The following is an 18,396-nucleotide window of genomic DNA, read 5'->3' on the forward strand; positions in this document are numbered from 1 at the left end:
GAAGCCTGCATTGAAGCAGTAAAACGATAGCTGCATTGTGCCAAATGCGCTCAAACACACTGCACGAATTGCCCTAATTTGATTTATTCTCAAGCTAAAATAACTATGTTTTTAATTTAGGTACAAGTACAATAATTGTCGTTTTTATGCTTTCAATCCTTGAAGTCCCCAGACTTTCGTCAGTTAATATATAATACAGTATTGTGAATATCTTGAAAGTGAACACAGTACTGTCAGCTTCCACTAGCATTTGCCGAAATATATTTTTTTTAAGAAAGTTATTCAATTACATTAATTTAAGATTTCGCTGTTTAGAAAAATACAGGCGAAAAAAGTAATTAGAAGTCAGCGCATGACGTATGATGAAATGCTTGGGATGTAATTATTATAATATATATATATATATAGAAAGTATGGATCAAAGTGTAGGATCAGCTAGACTTGCATCACTTGCAGGCGCAAACTTGACTTGTTTGTCTGTTTGCTTACTTGGGAAATGGAGTAAAACCAGGTTTAAAATTGCTTGGTATTTTTAACATATATATATATATATATATATATATATATATATATATATATATATATATATATATATATATATATATATATTGAGGTAATGGGATATAGAGGTACAAGTTTATAGAGAAATTGACTGACTTTAAGGCCGGAAAGATTATTTATAAGTGGAAAACAAATAAAATCAGATAGCGAAATAATAAAATGGGCTCAATGCAATGAAACGATGAAAAAAAAAAATCTAGTTGACATTAATGTAGATAATACAGAATTTCTCTGCTGAATGTAGATAGAGTAGAATTCGTTTCTTTTCAAAGTTATATGGCTTGCATTAATGAGAAAAGAAACGAATTCTATTGCAAAAATAGCAAAATGTAAGTATGTTGGGCCTTCAGAGCATGCGTAAAGCGCATAACGTAACTGAGGTTTATTTAAGTTCAAAAAAGGTGGAGTAACGACATATTCTTTTTTCTTTTCTTTTTCTTTTTTTTTTTTTTGACATTCATGGCACATCATGAATTATGCATCATTACGCATTCATATTCAATGATCAAAATGTGAAGTCACTATTGTATTCAGAATATTCTGCTACGATTACAACCCAAGAAGTGGCACTTGGAGATTTGTATTTCGTGATAACAATACTACTTTCCTTCCTCACTCCTCTCTCTCTCTCTCTCTCTCTCTCTCCCTCTCTCTCTGCTTTATCTTGCAGGAAATTCCGCATCCTCCTTGCTCCTTGTACAAGTTATTGACATCTGGTACCAAGAATTTTTTTTGTTGTTGTTTTGTTCAAGATTCAAGTTTGCACTAAAGAGAAGATATGGTGATGATTACAAAAAAGCAGGCAATTTTTAGAGTATTTATATTTATTTATTCATTTTTTTTTAACACTTGCCGATTCAAAATACACGAGTTTTCCAAATAGTTTCATCAATGGCACAAACAGCGAGCTCGCTGGTCAAAATACGCTGCCATAGTATGCATTTTATTTTTGTTGCAGTCTACCCCTCCCCCCCTTCCTTTTCATCAACTACCTTTTAATATTTCACTAATATAACTAAATAGTATTGTTAGCAGTTTTCTGGTTATTCTACTTCTGCTGATCGCTTCATTAATACGTATTTAAAACAAAGTGATCGCAACTGGTTATGCAAAAGCACACTTGTTATACACGACATGGTTTTGCTCGTTACTCGAAGAAGAAAGACGGTTATAGGAAGTTGTGAAGTGGGCGTTTAAAATCGATCTAGTGCAAGTTCTTAAACCTGGAAACCAGTAACATGAGGCCTACACAGGTTGTTAAATACCTGTGTAGGCTTCATTTTTCCAACGGTCGTAAAGTCCGTTGAAGGCCATTAACCGTCCTCCACCCTATAAGGAAATGGCACCGCCTACGTGCTTGTGCCGAGATCTTTCTTTAACGTCTGGTATTTCTCCCTACACCGCATGAATCATGCCATAATCTCTAAGAGATGTTTATATTCAACGGTTGCCGACGATGAACTTCATTAAATGGAAATGGAGGGGTGCGGGGGGGGGGAACACCTCAAAGTTAATGAGATCATCTTTTCTCTAATAAAAATATTCTATTCCTTTCATGCAGGATTAGACTTTTAATATTGTATTTCTATTTATATTTTGTTGTTCATCTCTTTAACTATATATATATTTAACTATATATATATATATATATATATATATATATATATATATATATATATATATATATATATATATATATATATATATATACACACACACACACACAAAAATTTGTTGGGCAGTCTTAATTTTTCGTTTCAGTACGAAAAATTTGCAGATGTCAAAATAACATTTGGCAAATTATTTTACTATCATTTATTTATACAAAACAAATTCTCTCTAGCTGGATGGAATTTAATATCATTTGAGATTTAGGACGTCTCCAAAAATACGCCCACTCAGTTCAAGTTTGGTTTCAGTCGGACCATTTTTATGGCAAAAATCTGGAAGAGCGATTCGAAATCTATACTAGAATATGTGCAATCAGTTTTGGGGTTTAATTTGTCCATTTTCAATAACAAAATTAGGCAAATTTTGCAAAATAAAATCACATGCTTACAGTAGATAAGATTTATAAAAACAACGACAGGTTCAATAGTCGAGATAATGGATAATGTTGCTATATAACAAAGGATTCTTCTTATGATTGTCTCTAATGATGTCACTGATTGTCAATGATCAGATTTTGATTATAATTTGATTTTTTAAAAAAGCAGTTGTTTAGAGTCAGACAAATCTTTTTAACATTCAGGTCATTTATATTTGCATTAAATATTTTCTTAACCACATTTATATAATTTATTCCATATTTAAATATTTTATTTTATATTCACATATTTTATTTTTTAATTCACACATTAACCATATTTATACATTTTTTTTTAATTTAGCCAACCTTGAAATAAGAATGGTTAAAGGAGATGAAAAGTTCAACGGAAGTATTCCCGAAAATTTGCCATTGTGAATTGTTTGAAATGTGAATAAGAAATGCTTAAATAGGACAAAATCAAATTGCGTGCCTAGAGCTTGAAAAACACATAGTGAAACTTGTGCAATTTCATTAAGCTAGACATTCCCAGAAAAAAATGTGATATGGAAGGAATACCTTTGGTATATGAATAAAGTCAGTCATGAAAATTCAAAGCTCAGGCGGAAGAGTTACAATATTTGTAACTCTTCAGCCTGAGATTTGAATATAAATAGAAACTGGCTTTGCCTGCGGAAATCCAAAGAATTCTATTGTTATGTTGCAAGTAAAAAAAACAAAACAATGATTCTGAAACTGAGTGCGAATGATGTGTTGGTGGCAGATGGAGAAGAGATTGTTCAGCTGATGAGCTTTCACTTTGTTAATAGCTATATCAAATCAGAGTAAGTGATATAGACTCAGTGTCACATCTATAATGAATAATGTGTACGAGGAAGAGGTACTAGCATCAACTAAAAAAATAATTCGACTATAGGTGCTGATGAGATTTCAGCACGAATGCTAACAGTGTTCAGCAGAATCGGCTGTGACCTTGACTAGGCTATATAACTCGAGTCTTAGAACAGGGAAGATTCCAGAGGAGTGGAAAAAACCTATGCTAATCCCGTTGCACAAGGCATTCAAAGACTGATGCATCTCACTGTCCAGTAGTAGTGAAGATAATGGAAAATTTGGCGAGATCTCGTATACAGAAATGGGTTGGCAGACATTATATGCATTGTAATGAATAGTTTGTTAAGGAAGTTCATGTTTGAGTAAACTAACATTTTATAACAATGTTATGGTTGAATTAGACAAGGGCAATAGATATACCATGATTCTCCTTGGACTTTGCTAAAGCTTTTAACAGGATACTACGTGGATGACTGTTGCATAAGTCGGAGGATATGGGATTGGAATATAAACTATTAGTTTGGATGTGAGGATGGTTGATTGAAAAGTAAAAAGTGGCGTATGGGATGTGAATCTGCAAGAATTAAGGTCACCAGTAGTGTACCTTATGAATCATTCTTCTCTCCATATCATTAATGATATGGAGAGAAGGAATTTGATTGGACTAATTGATCTGTTTCCGCAACTTGCTCACATTTTACATGTTGCCGTTGAGTTGGACAAGAGGGATGGATACACCATGACAGTTTTCGACAGTTTCCAAGTCACAGCATGGAAGAATGTTGCATAAATTAGAGAATATGGAACTGGATTATAAAATATTAGCGTGAATATGAGGATGGCTGACAGACAGATATAAAAAAGTGTTATATGGGGAATATGAGTCTGCACGATTTCAAGTGACCAATGGTGTACCACAGGGGTAAGTTCTCAGTCCATTGTTATTCAGTCTTTACATTAATGACATTGGGAAGGATTTGACACGTAACGTATAGCTGTTTGCTGATGATGCAAAGATAAGTAGGTAACCAGGAATACAACTGGCAAGCATCATTTATAGAATGTTTTGAATAAGGTGAAATTGAAGGCAAGTGAAAATGAACACCAGTGCAATGTCAATAAATCTAAAGTTATGCAGTTTGGTTGAATGAGGTCATTAATATCGTATCACATTGGTGGGGTCATCATAGAAGAAAGTGATCAGGTTATGGAACTTGTTTAATAGATAGGAAGCTAGACTTTAAGGATCATATATCAGAGATTATGAATACAACCTAGAAGATAATAGTGACGTAGAAACGAAGCTTGATTTGTAAGGATAAGGAAGTCATTTTGCCTTTTTATAAGGCTATGATATGGTCATCTGACTCTTCTGCATTTAGTACTGTACTAAAAACTGAAACTTAAATATGAATCTAAAGTGTTTCAGGATCCACTATGTTGAGTGGAGAAGACACAGTTTTAGGGCGAGTATATCTGTGCTATAGTATTTATTTATTTTTTATTTCATTTTATTTTTGTGGTGGGTCAGGGTGAAGAGGAGGAGGAGAGTAGAGTGGTTAAAACATACATACTAAAGATACCCCCCCCCTAAGAGTTTTTTTTTTCTTCTTCTTCAACTTTATTGTATGAATGATTTATTATATAAATCTTAACATTTAATGGCACGCACAGTTACTGACTTGCCTCTGACTCATGACCTTCTGGTAGCAATGTTAAACAGCATGGGGGGGGGATGCATATCTCCATCTATCAAAGAATAGATGGAGATATGATTTTCAAAGGTGGCATTTCATAGGGAAAGATTTTTAGATCTCATTAATATCTCACTTGTCATGCAAGAATCTTTTATTCACATAGTTTTAACATTATTAAACTAACGGATAATTTTTGAAGCCAGTTATATTGAAGGTCTTGCAAAGCGGTACTTGTTGGCAGGGCCGGCCATCTCGGGGATGCAGTGGGTGCAATGCGCCCGAGCCCCACGATCGAGTGGGCACAGGCGGTATACATTTGCGGAAACGTATTATATTTCGAATGTTTTTTTTTGTTGCTTTTTTTTGATTTCCTGTGCCAAAATCATTTGCAGGTAAGAGGTTTTACAATACGTTTATTTCGAATCCTTTAATTTTTACCTTTGAAAAATATTTTAGGGCCCCAAAAGATTTCTTGCACCTGGGCCCCTTTATAGAGAAGGCCGGTTCTGCTTGTTAGCAAGAATTTTACAGTAATAATGAGCTACAGTAAATGAATTTCAAATTGGAGGGGGAAGAAAATCGAGAGGAATAGAGGAGACGAAAAGATGGGGTGACATTGATCGAGTTATAGTATTCCTTTATTTCCCATTCCGTCCTCTTTCCCTTTTAAAATTCAACTAAAGTTGGCGTGAAAAGTGAGACATTTGTTAATAAATATTTCAGGGAATATCTATTTGAGAATATTTTAATCAAACGTTTATTGTTGATTAACAAGAAAACGTGACTATGTCGTGAATCCTATTTTACGAGTGGTATTCTGTAATGTTTCTTTTGTCATTATTTAAATAAATAAATAAATAAAAGAAAAGAACACTAGTGATTTTTTGAATATCCAATAACTGTGTACCGAATATCAGATAACTGTTTCAACTTAGAAGTACTTTAAAAAAGTAATAAAAAAAAAGAGCGTTGGTGCCTCTAATACCATTTTTCCAGATTTTAGTAGGGTATTTTCCTTAGCACTAATTTACTGTGTAGTATATCGAATTTCAGATTTTAATTCTATTTGGACATGTCTAAAAAAAATCGGCTATAGTCGTGTACATTGTTTTTTAAAATATGGAAATTCAATCCTGAGATCGTACAAAATTTCTTAAAGATAGATTGATGATGATTTTATGCTCACTCGTAGACCCGCACTTCACATGTGTAGCCATTCTCATACTGTGGCTAGTTAACTCACCTTTAGTCGAAAGAGACCACATAAAGGTTCCTCACCTCATGGACGGGAATCAAACTCGGGTCTTTCCGACCCCAGGGCTTCGTCTATACCGACTAGCTACGGAGGCTCAAGAATTGGTTATATATTCAAAAGTAATTAGTACATGTTGACAGGTGAAAAATGGACAGATAGAATGATGCAAAATTGAAACTTAAAATTTACACACGAATATCATTAAAAATTGCTCAGCTTTACCTTCATAATGAAGGTCATCATTATTATTACTGTATTCAATTAACAGTCGCAGTCAAAGAGTTAACGATGTAACCACGTAACGATGTAATGAAATCTTTGACTGGCAGGTGAATCGAAGTTGGGCCTTATGCAAAGACCTAGGAATTAACTAGATGGGGTCATAATGTTTCATAAATACGTCTGGTTGCTCCTAGCATTCCTATGATAATTGAAACTCTCCTGTTGAAATTTTGTTCCAAATTCTTTGAATTTCAATCTCCAGATCCCTAAACTTGGTGAGTTTTTCATGCAGTTTTCCTTCTACTCTATCATCCCCCTTAATGCTACTTCAGTAAATCACTTGTTGTTCAACTATAGTGTTATTATTATTAGGCTCGACATGAAGTGCAAAAATTCATTGTCGGTGATCTAACCATACCTAACTAACATGATCCTAAATGAATTCAGCCTTATTAGTAGCAAACCACATATTGCTGTTCATGGATTAAAAAAAAAAAAACAACAACTGCAAGTCTTGTTGAATTAATTTGGCTTCACTAAACCACATATTCGCTCTTCTGGGATCAGCATATACTTTCACACAAAACCAATTGTTACATTCTAATAATCGACACTTATCAATACGAACAGAATCAATAAATAAAAATACAGTTAAATGAAACTATTTTAAACAGATTTAGTAATAGTAAATTTATTTCTATTTTTACGTTAATCATATCACTACTTATTTTAAAAATTCAGTTAATTTTTTTTTTAAACAATAAATACGTACATATCTTTATATCAAAGACCTTTTTGTACTGAATCCCTTCCCCAAGATTAATGTTTACAAGGAACTCAACGAATTTAAATTTACATTAACATTGAAATTAAATAAAGATGAACATTGAAGGTGTTTGGACAAACACTGAATCCAAGATTAAAATCTGAATGAAAATTTGCTAACATTACTGTCCTTAGGACTCACTTTCGTCTTCAACATGTCAAAAAGAGTTTTGAATGCAGTCTCATATTGTACTCCGAAAGACAAAATACAGTGTGAGCCATTTGATTGGAAAAAAGACTTGAATTTTTCAAGAATCTTTTCTTTTTTTTCAAATGAAGGTAATTATCCAGTGTCATATGAAAGCATCATGTTTTTTTCGTCTTAGACAATCTACTTTAATAGATGAGTTTGTTTTTTTTCTGGTAAATCAAGCAAATCTACCGAAGATACACTCAATTAACGGACAAAGTACGTTCGATTGATGGAATAGTGATGTATAGTGAAGTGTCAAGTGCTATGCAATAATAATAATAATAATAATAATAATAATAATAATAATAATAATAATAATAATAATAATAATAATAATTTACAGCAATTAAACATCAACGAAGTAACCCCCATATGACCTACAAAAATCATTATTACTTGAAACAGTCCACATTTTACGACGCTACTTGACGGACTATTCTAAGATTCTTGGGTAGAATCTGAATTGTTCTGTATCGCCAGTCAAATTGTTGTTTAAATGATAACTTATTTTGACTGTGTATCAATTATGTGAATAATAATAATAATAATAATAATAATAATAATAATAATAATAATAATAATAATAATAATAATAATAATAATAATAATAATAATAATAATAATAATAGCAATGCAGCATAAAATAGAAACTGTATTGGAAAACGAAATAGCAAAAATTCTCGGGGACTTTAGAATACAAACTGATCGGCATTTGGAACACAATAGACCTGACATCACAATTATCGAACATCGACAGGTTTGGATTATCGATATTGCAGTACCCAGTGATAACAACATTAACAACAAAGAACTGGAAAAAATTACTAAATATCGAGATCTGGCAATCGAAGTTGGCCGACTGTGGCTTAAACACACCAAAGTCATCCCAATAGTTATCGGTGCACTTGGTGCAACTTCAAAGAAGCTGTCCAACTATTTACAGCAATTAAAAAGCAATGAAGTGACCCCATATGACCTACAAAAAACAGCATTACTTGGAACAGTCCATATTTTACGACGCTACTTGACGGACTATTCTTAGATTCTTGGGTAGAATCTGAATCACCAGTCAAATTTTTATTTATATGATATCTTGTTTTGACTATGTATCAATTATGTGAATAAAATAATAATAATAATAATAATTTTTAAACTGTAATAACATTTTATTTATCATACAGAGTATTTACATATATACAATAAAGCATACTATTACATTTTCTGTTCAGTACAAAATGTAGAGTACAGTGATTTTTTAAAAAAATGTAAATGTACATAATTTTTTTTTTCAATATCAATATCATAGCTTATTATTATACAACCTATTTACGTATACAATTTTTTTTATATTAGTATCTTCATTATTATTATACATACTGACCGTTTTGTTACATAATTTGCAGTCTTTGATTATGAGGATTAAGTGTAGTTGAATGAGGCGGATTAATCCCACCTACTTCGAAGCTTGGGTCAGCTTTTATGAAGAGAGTGGGATTAGCCATCACTATTTATGTTGCTGTTACTGTTTATGGATGGGATTTAAGCATTGGATGCTGGTGATTTGTGATGTGTATATTAGTGTTAATGGTATATTAACTTTGTTGGTATATTTTCCAGAGTTCGTGTTATGTTCTGTAGTTGTCTATGTGTTTTAAATTTCTTGTTAGGTTGTTGAGTAGTGTGGGTATCTGATGTGATCTCACAAAAGAACCGTATGAGTTATTGAGGGGTGTAGGGATGCAGAGAGTTGTTGTGGGTCGAGTTATGCGATATGTGTCTCTGTTGTTTCTATAGGTGATGTTGAAGTAATTCTTTAGTAATATTATGTAGTGTTTCAGATTTTTAATGCTCAGGATTCTGTGTATTGCCATAGCTGGTCGGATAGTGGTTGTTGTGTATAAGGTGTCGAAATCATTGTTGACACAATTTTCCTATGTAATATTTCTAATTTTGTTAGGTGGCTGTTTGATGTGTTTGCATAGACTGTTATATCGTATCTGAGTAGGGATTCGCAGATACGGTGATATAGGAGTTTTTTTTTTTATGTTAGATGGAATAATGTCTTTTACTTGGAAGAGTTTTGCTGCGATGATGCGGAGTTTGGTATGTAGGTATTCTCTAGGTTTTGTTCATTTAAGGTGGCAATCTATGTAAAGATCAAGGTATTTTGCATGTGTTGCAGGTTTGATTTCGGGACATTGGCAGGTTTTTTTTTTTGTTGTTGTTAATGCAGCGGTATGTGTGACAGCGTATCGATAGTGGTGCGGGTCGCATGATTCTCGGGTTGTGTATTATTAACATCTGTGTATTGGTGCCGTTGATTACAATTGCGTTTTGGTAGAAGTATGTTGTGATTTCATTTAGGTTAGGTTTGTGCTTTGGAGAGAGCCGTGTTGATGTCTGTGTGGATCGCTAGTAGTGCGGTGTCATCTTCTTACTGAAATATTTGACTTCTTATGGCCAGGTTATGAACATCGTTAATGTATATCTTGAATAGAGTGGGTGATAACATGGCGCATTGAGGGACACCGTGTTTTATTTGTATACCCCAGCTGTGATATGTACCTATTTTGGTTACTTGTGTTTTGTTTGAGAGATATTTCCTGAACCAGGTATGCAGTGTTCCTCTTACACCTATTGAGTATAGTTTGGTGAGTAGTATGTCATGATCAAGTGTATCAAATGCTTTGGTTAAGTCAGGCAGTATAATGGTGTACTTGTTTTTTTATCGAGAGCTTTGTTTATTGCGTCGGCGATGTCTTCTAATAAAGTGATGGGGCTTTTTGTTTTCTGGAAGCCGTATTGGTTTTGTGAGATGATGTTGTACTTCTGTAAATAGTTCTATAGTCTGGTGTGTGTTATTTTTTCTAGAATTTTTGGAATGACTGGTAGGGTAACTATTGGTTTGTAGTTCTGAGTATCGTTTCTTTTACCATGTTTGTAAATTAGCGTAATTATTGCAGTTTTTAGTTGTTGTGGTATTAATAATGCCAGTGTCGAATATTATGTTCACGAGTCTCAAAAAATTGGATTTATTTGTTCAAAGTGTGTTAAAAGGTTTGTGTGTCTTATTTTGTCTATTCCTGGAGTGGTCTTTGATTTTAGCTGTAAAAGTTCTTCTTTCAGTTCCTGTTTTGTTACAGGTGGAAAATACATAGTTTGTTTGCTGACTTTGGGCCGGTAGTTTTTTTGTTGATCGTTGATAGATTGTATTTTTTGAGTTGTGTGATATTGTTTGTGAAGGCATGGTTGAATGAGTTTGCTAGTTTCTCTTGGTTTGCATCCTGACCGAAACTTTTTGCAATAAAATCTTGTGCTGAAGTTTTCTTTTTTCGAATTACTAATTTGTTAAGTGTAGCCCATGTTTGCTTCATGTTGTCGTTATATTCCATGAATTTTTGGAAGTAGTGGTGTCTTTTTGCCCTACGAATTTTTGTTGTTAGTTGATTTCTTGTGTATTTGCATAATGTTTGTAAATGTGTGTTACTGGGTGACTTTTTTAGTTTTTTCCATAGATTTTCTTTTACAGTAATGCTATTTAATATGTCGCATTTATCCATGGATTATTGTCTGTTTGTCGCCTCATTTGTAGGCCTTGTTGCTTTTTTTGTATATTTCTGTGAACTTTAGTTGGAAATTCTCATATAATGTTGCAGGATCATTATCGAGTTTTGTCGACTTTTGTAGTGGTGGGAAGGGGGGGATAGATAACGTAATAAAACGAAGTTGAGACAAAGTAGTGATCGGCAATTTTGACGTTAATTACTGATGATGTATATGTATGGATGGGAGCCCGTATGTTGATATGATCAATACACGATTGTGTTTGAATTGTTGAGTATTTCTTCTCTTGTTGGGGAGTTAATGGAGTTAATTACTGATGATGTATATGTATGGATGGGAGCCCGTATGTTGATATGATCAATACACGATTGTGTTTGAATTGTTGAGTATTTCTTCCCTTGTTGGGGGAGTTAATGGTAGGGTTTATGTTGTACTGACTTAGTATATCAAGGTATGTGTTAGTGGTTGAAGAAGCGTGGTCAAGAGTATTGATATTATGTTTGTCGCTATTTGCAACTTCCAAAATTAGTGTTTCCGCATGTTCGAAATGAGTTTGTTTTTCAGTCGCATTGTATTTTTCATTGTATTTCATAAATGCCATCTTCTCTTTTGTTTGGTAATCTGGAAAATTGGTAAATTGGAATAATAATAATAATAATAATAATAATAATAATAATAATAATAATAATAATAATAATGTAACGCAGATGATGTAGATAAAGATTTGCAAAGCTCCTGTCAGATGACGTGACTTTTCTTGAGCGAATGCTATGGAGTAAAATTAGGGGAATTAAAAGATATTTGTTTGACATAAGTACATTAGATTCACGATGTCGTTGATTCACCGTTTGTACAGGAGTGTGTATCACGTATTTGTTAATTAAGCGGAAGCAGATGAATAAGAAGATTGGAGTATTTTAAATGGAATAAAATTACAAAGTTGCAAGAATAAAAACAATACTGATTCATCATTTAGAAATTTCACTAGATTTTCGACTGTTATTGGAAACAACACGACTCGTCATTAATAATAATAATAATAATAATAATAATAATAAAGCAGGTTTGATGTGAGACTTTATTTGATCTGGGTTAAAAAAAATAATAAACTATGGCATAATTCTTTGTAAAATGAAACCAAGTAAATTATTATTATTATTATTATTATTATTATTTAGGCCTCCAAGGAGTCAAAAGACTCATCGCGGGAGGTCCTTCTGATTACTTTTGTTTAAAATAAAGAAATAAAGAAAAAAAAAAGTATATCTGAAGGTCATATTACCGTAATAATGACGTAATTTATAGAATAGTAGTTTCACTATACATAAACGTCTTTTTCGTCTTTGCGAAATTCAGCTGTAATATTTTTAATTTCACTTATTATCGCATTTACACTTCGTATTTCATTATTACGACACATCCAAGGAATCATCACGAGAGGATGCCCCACTTCATACCACCCACCATCTACGCACATTACCATCTACTGCCTACCAATATAGCATCTTTGTCTGTAAATTGCATGTGCTCTTTGTACGATTTGCCTTGGATGAAAAACCGATTTTCTTGGAGAAAAAATCTTGCTAATTCCGTCTTAACTTACCTTCAAGAAATTCTTGAAGGTAAATATAAAGATTTTTTATATAAATATTCTTCTCTTGTCGACGAGAATCGAACTCAGGTATTTTCCAATCAAAGACACAATTCCCCATCGCTCTTTTAACTGGGCAACGGAACCGCATAACAAGTACCTCTTACTCATAAAGCAAAATTTTCTTCCTCTTTATTCATTCCTTTTATTGCTGTCTTTAGAGAAGTCTCTCCTCTCACGTATTTCCTAAAAAGTACAATCTACAGTTCTTCAAATTCAATGCTAACATGTTAATTCTTACTCCTCACCTTTCTGCCCAGTCACCGTAATAATGCACTATAGGGTGAACAACCCTCTCATGGATGGGATTATTATGATTCTATTTCAATGCAAATGAAATCCTTATTTTTTTTCTCTTGTTTTGGATGAAAATTTAAGAAACGTAAGGTGGTTTGAAAGCACAAGGTAAAAATATAACCAGATTCTTTTTGTTAAAAAATATTCATAATCTCTAATAGAAAATTATAGATAAAATACATAAATTCTCTAACACCTTTTCATTCCCCAGAAACAGTAGAAGACATTTCACCCATTACCCAACTTTAGTGCATTCTCATTGTGTGCTATATAAAAGGTGATTGGGAAAAACGGGGCTTTCGCTCCCCTTCTGTAAAAATAAGATACTTGGCAAGCATGTCATCGCTACACCTTCAACGGGTCTAACAAACAATTTGGGATTTTCTTTCTAAAGTTGAACTAAAATTATGAGCATTCTGGAATGGACAGTTTCGTAAAGTTCACTTTTTAAATGAAATAATATTAAAAATGTCATCTTGTGATATCCATTGACATCAGTGGATATCACAAGACGGGTGGTGATAAGGTACAGCTTCTTCTTCTTTCGCTACGCGTTATTCCCGCTTCCTATGAAGGGTCCACATGTTACTTAGATGCGACTTCTTGTTAGTACTACTCCCAACCGACATGTCGCCTGGTCTACCGCTGGAGGGGGGGGGGGTGTATATTTTTGACTGTAGAGGCGTATGTTCATGGGGCCGATTTACCTGCTTGCGGGATGAAAAACGCCAGATAAACTGGCGGAAAAACCCTACTGACCGTGCCCAAGATCGGCTAACTTGGCTATGCCTGAAGAGCATCCTCAAATTCCTCACGTCTACGACGGGAAGCGAACCTGGGATACTCCTTCCACAGGCATATGGTTGCGAAGCGCAAAGCACTAGGCCAGGGGTCGGCAACCTGCGGCTCGCGAGCCACATGCGGCTCTTTGGATGTGAAGCTGCGGCTCTTTAGTTCCATACGCAAATATTATTTATTTTATCAAAAAAAAAAAAAAATGTAAAAATCGTTCTGAATCGATTAACGAGGATTAGGCACCGATTCTATCTCTCAGCCACTTGTACTCGCTTTTCACGCACCCCTCCCCCGTGACACGCATCGTCACTGTCGTCAGTCCGTCAGAAGCTCTCGGAAGTTTATATGTTTGGCAATTTTCATTGATTTCGGCATAGCTGGGCATAACACCTTTACTCGTAAACTAAGTATCTAATATTTGCCAAAATTAAAAAAAAAACTAAAATGTGCAGACTGCGCCGTGATAAACACGTTCTGACAAGTCCGTTCGTGCCAGTCGGCGATCACCGCACACGGGAGGCGACCACAGATGCGACGAAACTATGTACTTATAGTCAATCAGTACGTGAGAGTGAGACAAACAGTGTTTCGTGTCTAAATTATTTATTTTAATAATTAAATTATTAGAGAATTATTTATTTTATTTAGGTAGGTATTTTTAATTGGGAAATATCGTTGTAAAATGTTTTTTGATAAATTATATTTCATTATGCCCAGCTTCTCGTATCCGCTAAAACAGTACAAGAGAGAATAGCTAAAATGTCTTCAAATGTAACATATTTGCAGGTGGAAGATATTCAACCTTCTTCTGCCTTATCACTTGCTATAGATGAGTCTTGCGACATAAAAGACACGGCACAAGTTGCCCTTTTTGTCAGGTATATGTCTTCCCAAGGTCCAAAAGAAGAACTTCTAGGATTGCTACCGCTCTCGGGACAAACTAGAGGGGAAGATATAGCGAATGCCGTGCAAAAATGCCTTGAAGACAATAAGATCTTGTGGCTCTTTAAAAACTTTTTAAAATTTTGTGGCTCTTTAAAAACTTTGAAATTTTGTAAATTGTAATTTTTGACTCTTCCGACTCCAAAGGTTGCCGACCCCGGCACTATGCTACCCGCGCGGACGCTGATAAGGTACAGCAATATCATGAATTTCGTGATAACTCTTAGTAAGGGAATACCATGAGTATACATATAAATACTAAATTAATGACCGAAAATCTTATGTAAAAAGATTTTTTTTTAATAGTATAATTTTCGCCTGTGTGTCACAGGCATTTTCAGTACATGTTAAGCTCAAATTAAACAATAACTGACAATTCCAACAAAAAAGCGCCACCTAAGTAGCTAGTGTAAGAATAACTAAAAAGGTCAATAAAATTTCCGAACAACAACAACAACAACAAAAAAAAACTATATATATACAATAAAAAGTTAGGAAAGAATAGCTGATTTGTAAAGTACTATCTCCCATAAAGGGGATAGACGTAAACCATCGGATCTGTTTAAGTTAGGAGAGTGGAGTAAAGTTTCACATGTTTCTTTATAAAGCCGTTCTATGAGAAACCGACTTTTGTGAAGGAGTCTTGTGTTTTATCAATGAATTCTATGTCTGGTTAAGATGGCATGTTCTGCAAGTCCAGACTGTTCAGGTTTAAGGTACTGAATATAAGACTGGTGTTCTTCTAGTCGAATAGAGGCAGATCTTCCTGTTTGTCCGAAATAAGATAATCTACAAGAGCAAGGAATCTGGTAGACACCTGGATAATTAAGATGTGGAAGCTTGTCCTTAGGAGAAGTGAGAAAGGTGCAGATTTTTTTGATCGGTCGAAAGGTAACAAAATATTCAGTGGTTTTAAAACTTTTGCTATACGTTCACTAATGCAATGTACATAAGGGATAGGAATGTGCGTTATTTCTTCTGTATTTGAAGAGGAAGACATATTAAAACTACTCAAAGCTCTTTTGATGAAGGAATTCTTATATCCATTAGATAGAAAGGCAGAAATAATATATTGCAGTTCTTTCTGTAAGAGAACGTCTGAAGAACAAAAGGAGTTGGCCCGATGAACCAGTATTTTAATATTAAAACACTGGTTCATCGGGCCAACTCCTTTTGCCAACAACTATTCCCCGCGAAATACACACACACACACACACACACACACACACACACACACACACACACACACACACACACACACACACACACACACACACACACACACACACACACACACACACACACACACACACACACACACACACACACACACACACACACACACACACACACACACACACACACACACACACACACACACACACACACACTTCCCATGAGGCTAAAAATGTTTACTGAAATTATCTTCATGAATCATCATCATAGTACTATATGAAAAATTTACATCATTACTAACTTCTTATCTACAATTTTCTTCCAAATCAGTTTGTTACTTGTCAAGACTCCAACATTATCAGATCTTATATTTCTCTCGTCTAAGGCACTTTGTACCATATGAATCCACCTATGTATATCTTGGTCTTCCTCTGGATCGTTTTCCTTGGTCTTCCGGAAAACTACCCAGATTGGCAGAACAAGCAGAGAACACTTGTTTTGCTAATCTTTCCTCACCCATTCTGTTTAAGTGACCATACCACCTGAGATTAGCACTGCTAATGCATTCCTGGATCCTGACAATGTCAAGTTCTTTCCTAATGTCCTCGTTTTTAATATGATATTGCCATTGATGGCATCTGTTCACGCCTCTAATCATTCTCAGGACTACTCTCATATCTGCAGTCTCTAGTCTTTGGTCAAGTGTTTTACTTCTGACCCAGCTCTCAGATCCATAAGTTAAAACTGGTTTGAACACTGTCTTGTATACAGTTAATTTAGTTTTCTGACTAATTTCTCTCTTATTCCATATGAATTTATTCAATTGACTTCCTACCATACCAGCTTTGTTGATTCTGTTGTCTATTTCTATATTTAATTTACCATCTTCACTAAAAATCATGCCTAAGTAGCTGAAATGTTTTACTTGTTCCAGAGGTTCTCCGTTCACAACACAGTTGATATTTTGAGCGATTCTACCTATTTGCATTGTCTTGTTAGATATATTCACTGTCTCTGCGCTCACCACACTCTCAGGCAATGCATTCCAATCACTCACTACACAAAAAACCTGCTCCTTACTCCCACCCTCCTTATGAAATTATCTTTCGTATACATAAATGGAATTTTTTTCACTGTTTCCGTTAAATAAACTTCGCTTTATTCTGATTATACTGGCTAATAAACGGAGTGATAACATCAACAAAACCTCCCAACAGGATTCTATAATAAAATGCAACTTTTTATAAATAAAAAACCAGCAACTTGTAATAATTATTACCTCTGGTAATAATTAATTTGGGAGGTTTGGCTCAAAATGGGTGAAGATAGCAGGAGAACAAGAGGTCATCCTTGTGAGCAAGGGAGTAAGGAGCAGGTTTTTTGTATGGAGAGTGATTGGAATGCATTGCCGGAGTGTGGTGAGCGCAGAGACAGTGGATATATTTAAGCCGCGGTATGATAAGCTGTGTGTATAACAGTGGACCTTCCACGATGAGTCTTTGACTCCATGGAGGTTTTTATAATAATAATAATAATTATTATGAAATTTTTAAACTACCACAAGCGAATAGCAAATACTTCTCTTTCTTCCTAATTAATATATTATATTCAGTAGCTCTTTAAACATTATACAGTATCATATATACTGTATCCTAATATTCTAATTATTATTATGTTTAATATAACTAACGTATTTTCTGTTTTGTTTCACGATTTCACCACGAAGATAGACTTATGTTTGATGGATAAAACTTTCATTTCTGTTAATAATTAATTGGGGAGGTTTTGCTCAAAATGGGTGAAGATAATTTTTAAGTTTGCTCGGGTGCATAACTACTTTTCATTTTTTCATTAAAGGACATCTACATCTTCTGGGATTTCTGAATCTGACCGTTGCTATGTTTGTTCCTTGTGGGTTGGCTTCTTTTTAACATGAAGCGCAACCTGTTTTTCAAATACTGTGTCTTCCTGTTTTCGTAACTCAGTGATAAGCTAACATTAATAACAAGTATCTGCGTCGAGAGTTTGGCCGTCGCCCAATCAGAAGCTTGAATTCAAACTTGCAGCCAATTATTTTAAGTTCGTCTCTTGGTGCTTTGTTTATGATTTTTAGCGGTACCTATAAAATAACAGAAAGGAGTATATCGTTAGAAATTTTGATCTAGAGTGTTTTTTAAGTGCGTTTATTTTAGCAGTTGCAGTTAAAGTATTTTCGTTTGTTTCGTGGTGGTGAATGGTAAGAGTTTAAAGGTTTTATCTCGTTTTTATTTATATCAGTGAAACTTGAATGATATTGGTTGCAATCGTTGGTATAACGTCATATTCTTTGTTTATTTT

The 18,396-nt window shown here is 34.1% G+C and overlaps 1 protein-coding gene across 4 annotated transcripts in view; it reads left to right on the top strand.

Annotated features, from left to right (window-relative positions):
* LOC150108180 (uncharacterized) overlaps nucleotides 1-18,396 on the top strand; it is a 122,800-nt gene that overhangs the window by 16,104 nt on the left and 88,300 nt on the right. For 3 of the 4 annotated variants that reach the window (XM_090415635.1, XM_090415639.1, XM_090415638.1), the window contains exon 1: nucleotides 18,165-18,295. The exons of the other annotated variant lie outside the window; for it this stretch is intronic. In XM_090415635.1, coding sequence (XP_090271761.1) covers nucleotides 18,293-18,295 — 3 coding nt within the window. In that variant the 5' untranslated portion in view covers nucleotides 18,165-18,292. Of the gene's footprint in view, nucleotides 1-18,164; nucleotides 18,296-18,396 lie in introns of those variants that run through there. 4 annotated transcript variants of the gene reach the window in all.

Source organism: Typopeltis vanoorti, chromosome 3 (genome assembly GCF_054136105.1).
Source record: "Typopeltis vanoorti isolate ZY-2024b chromosome 3, IOZ_Tvanoo_1.0, whole genome shotgun sequence".
NCBI classification, from domain to species: domain Eukaryota; kingdom Metazoa; phylum Arthropoda; class Arachnida; order Uropygi; family Thelyphonidae; genus Typopeltis; species Typopeltis vanoorti.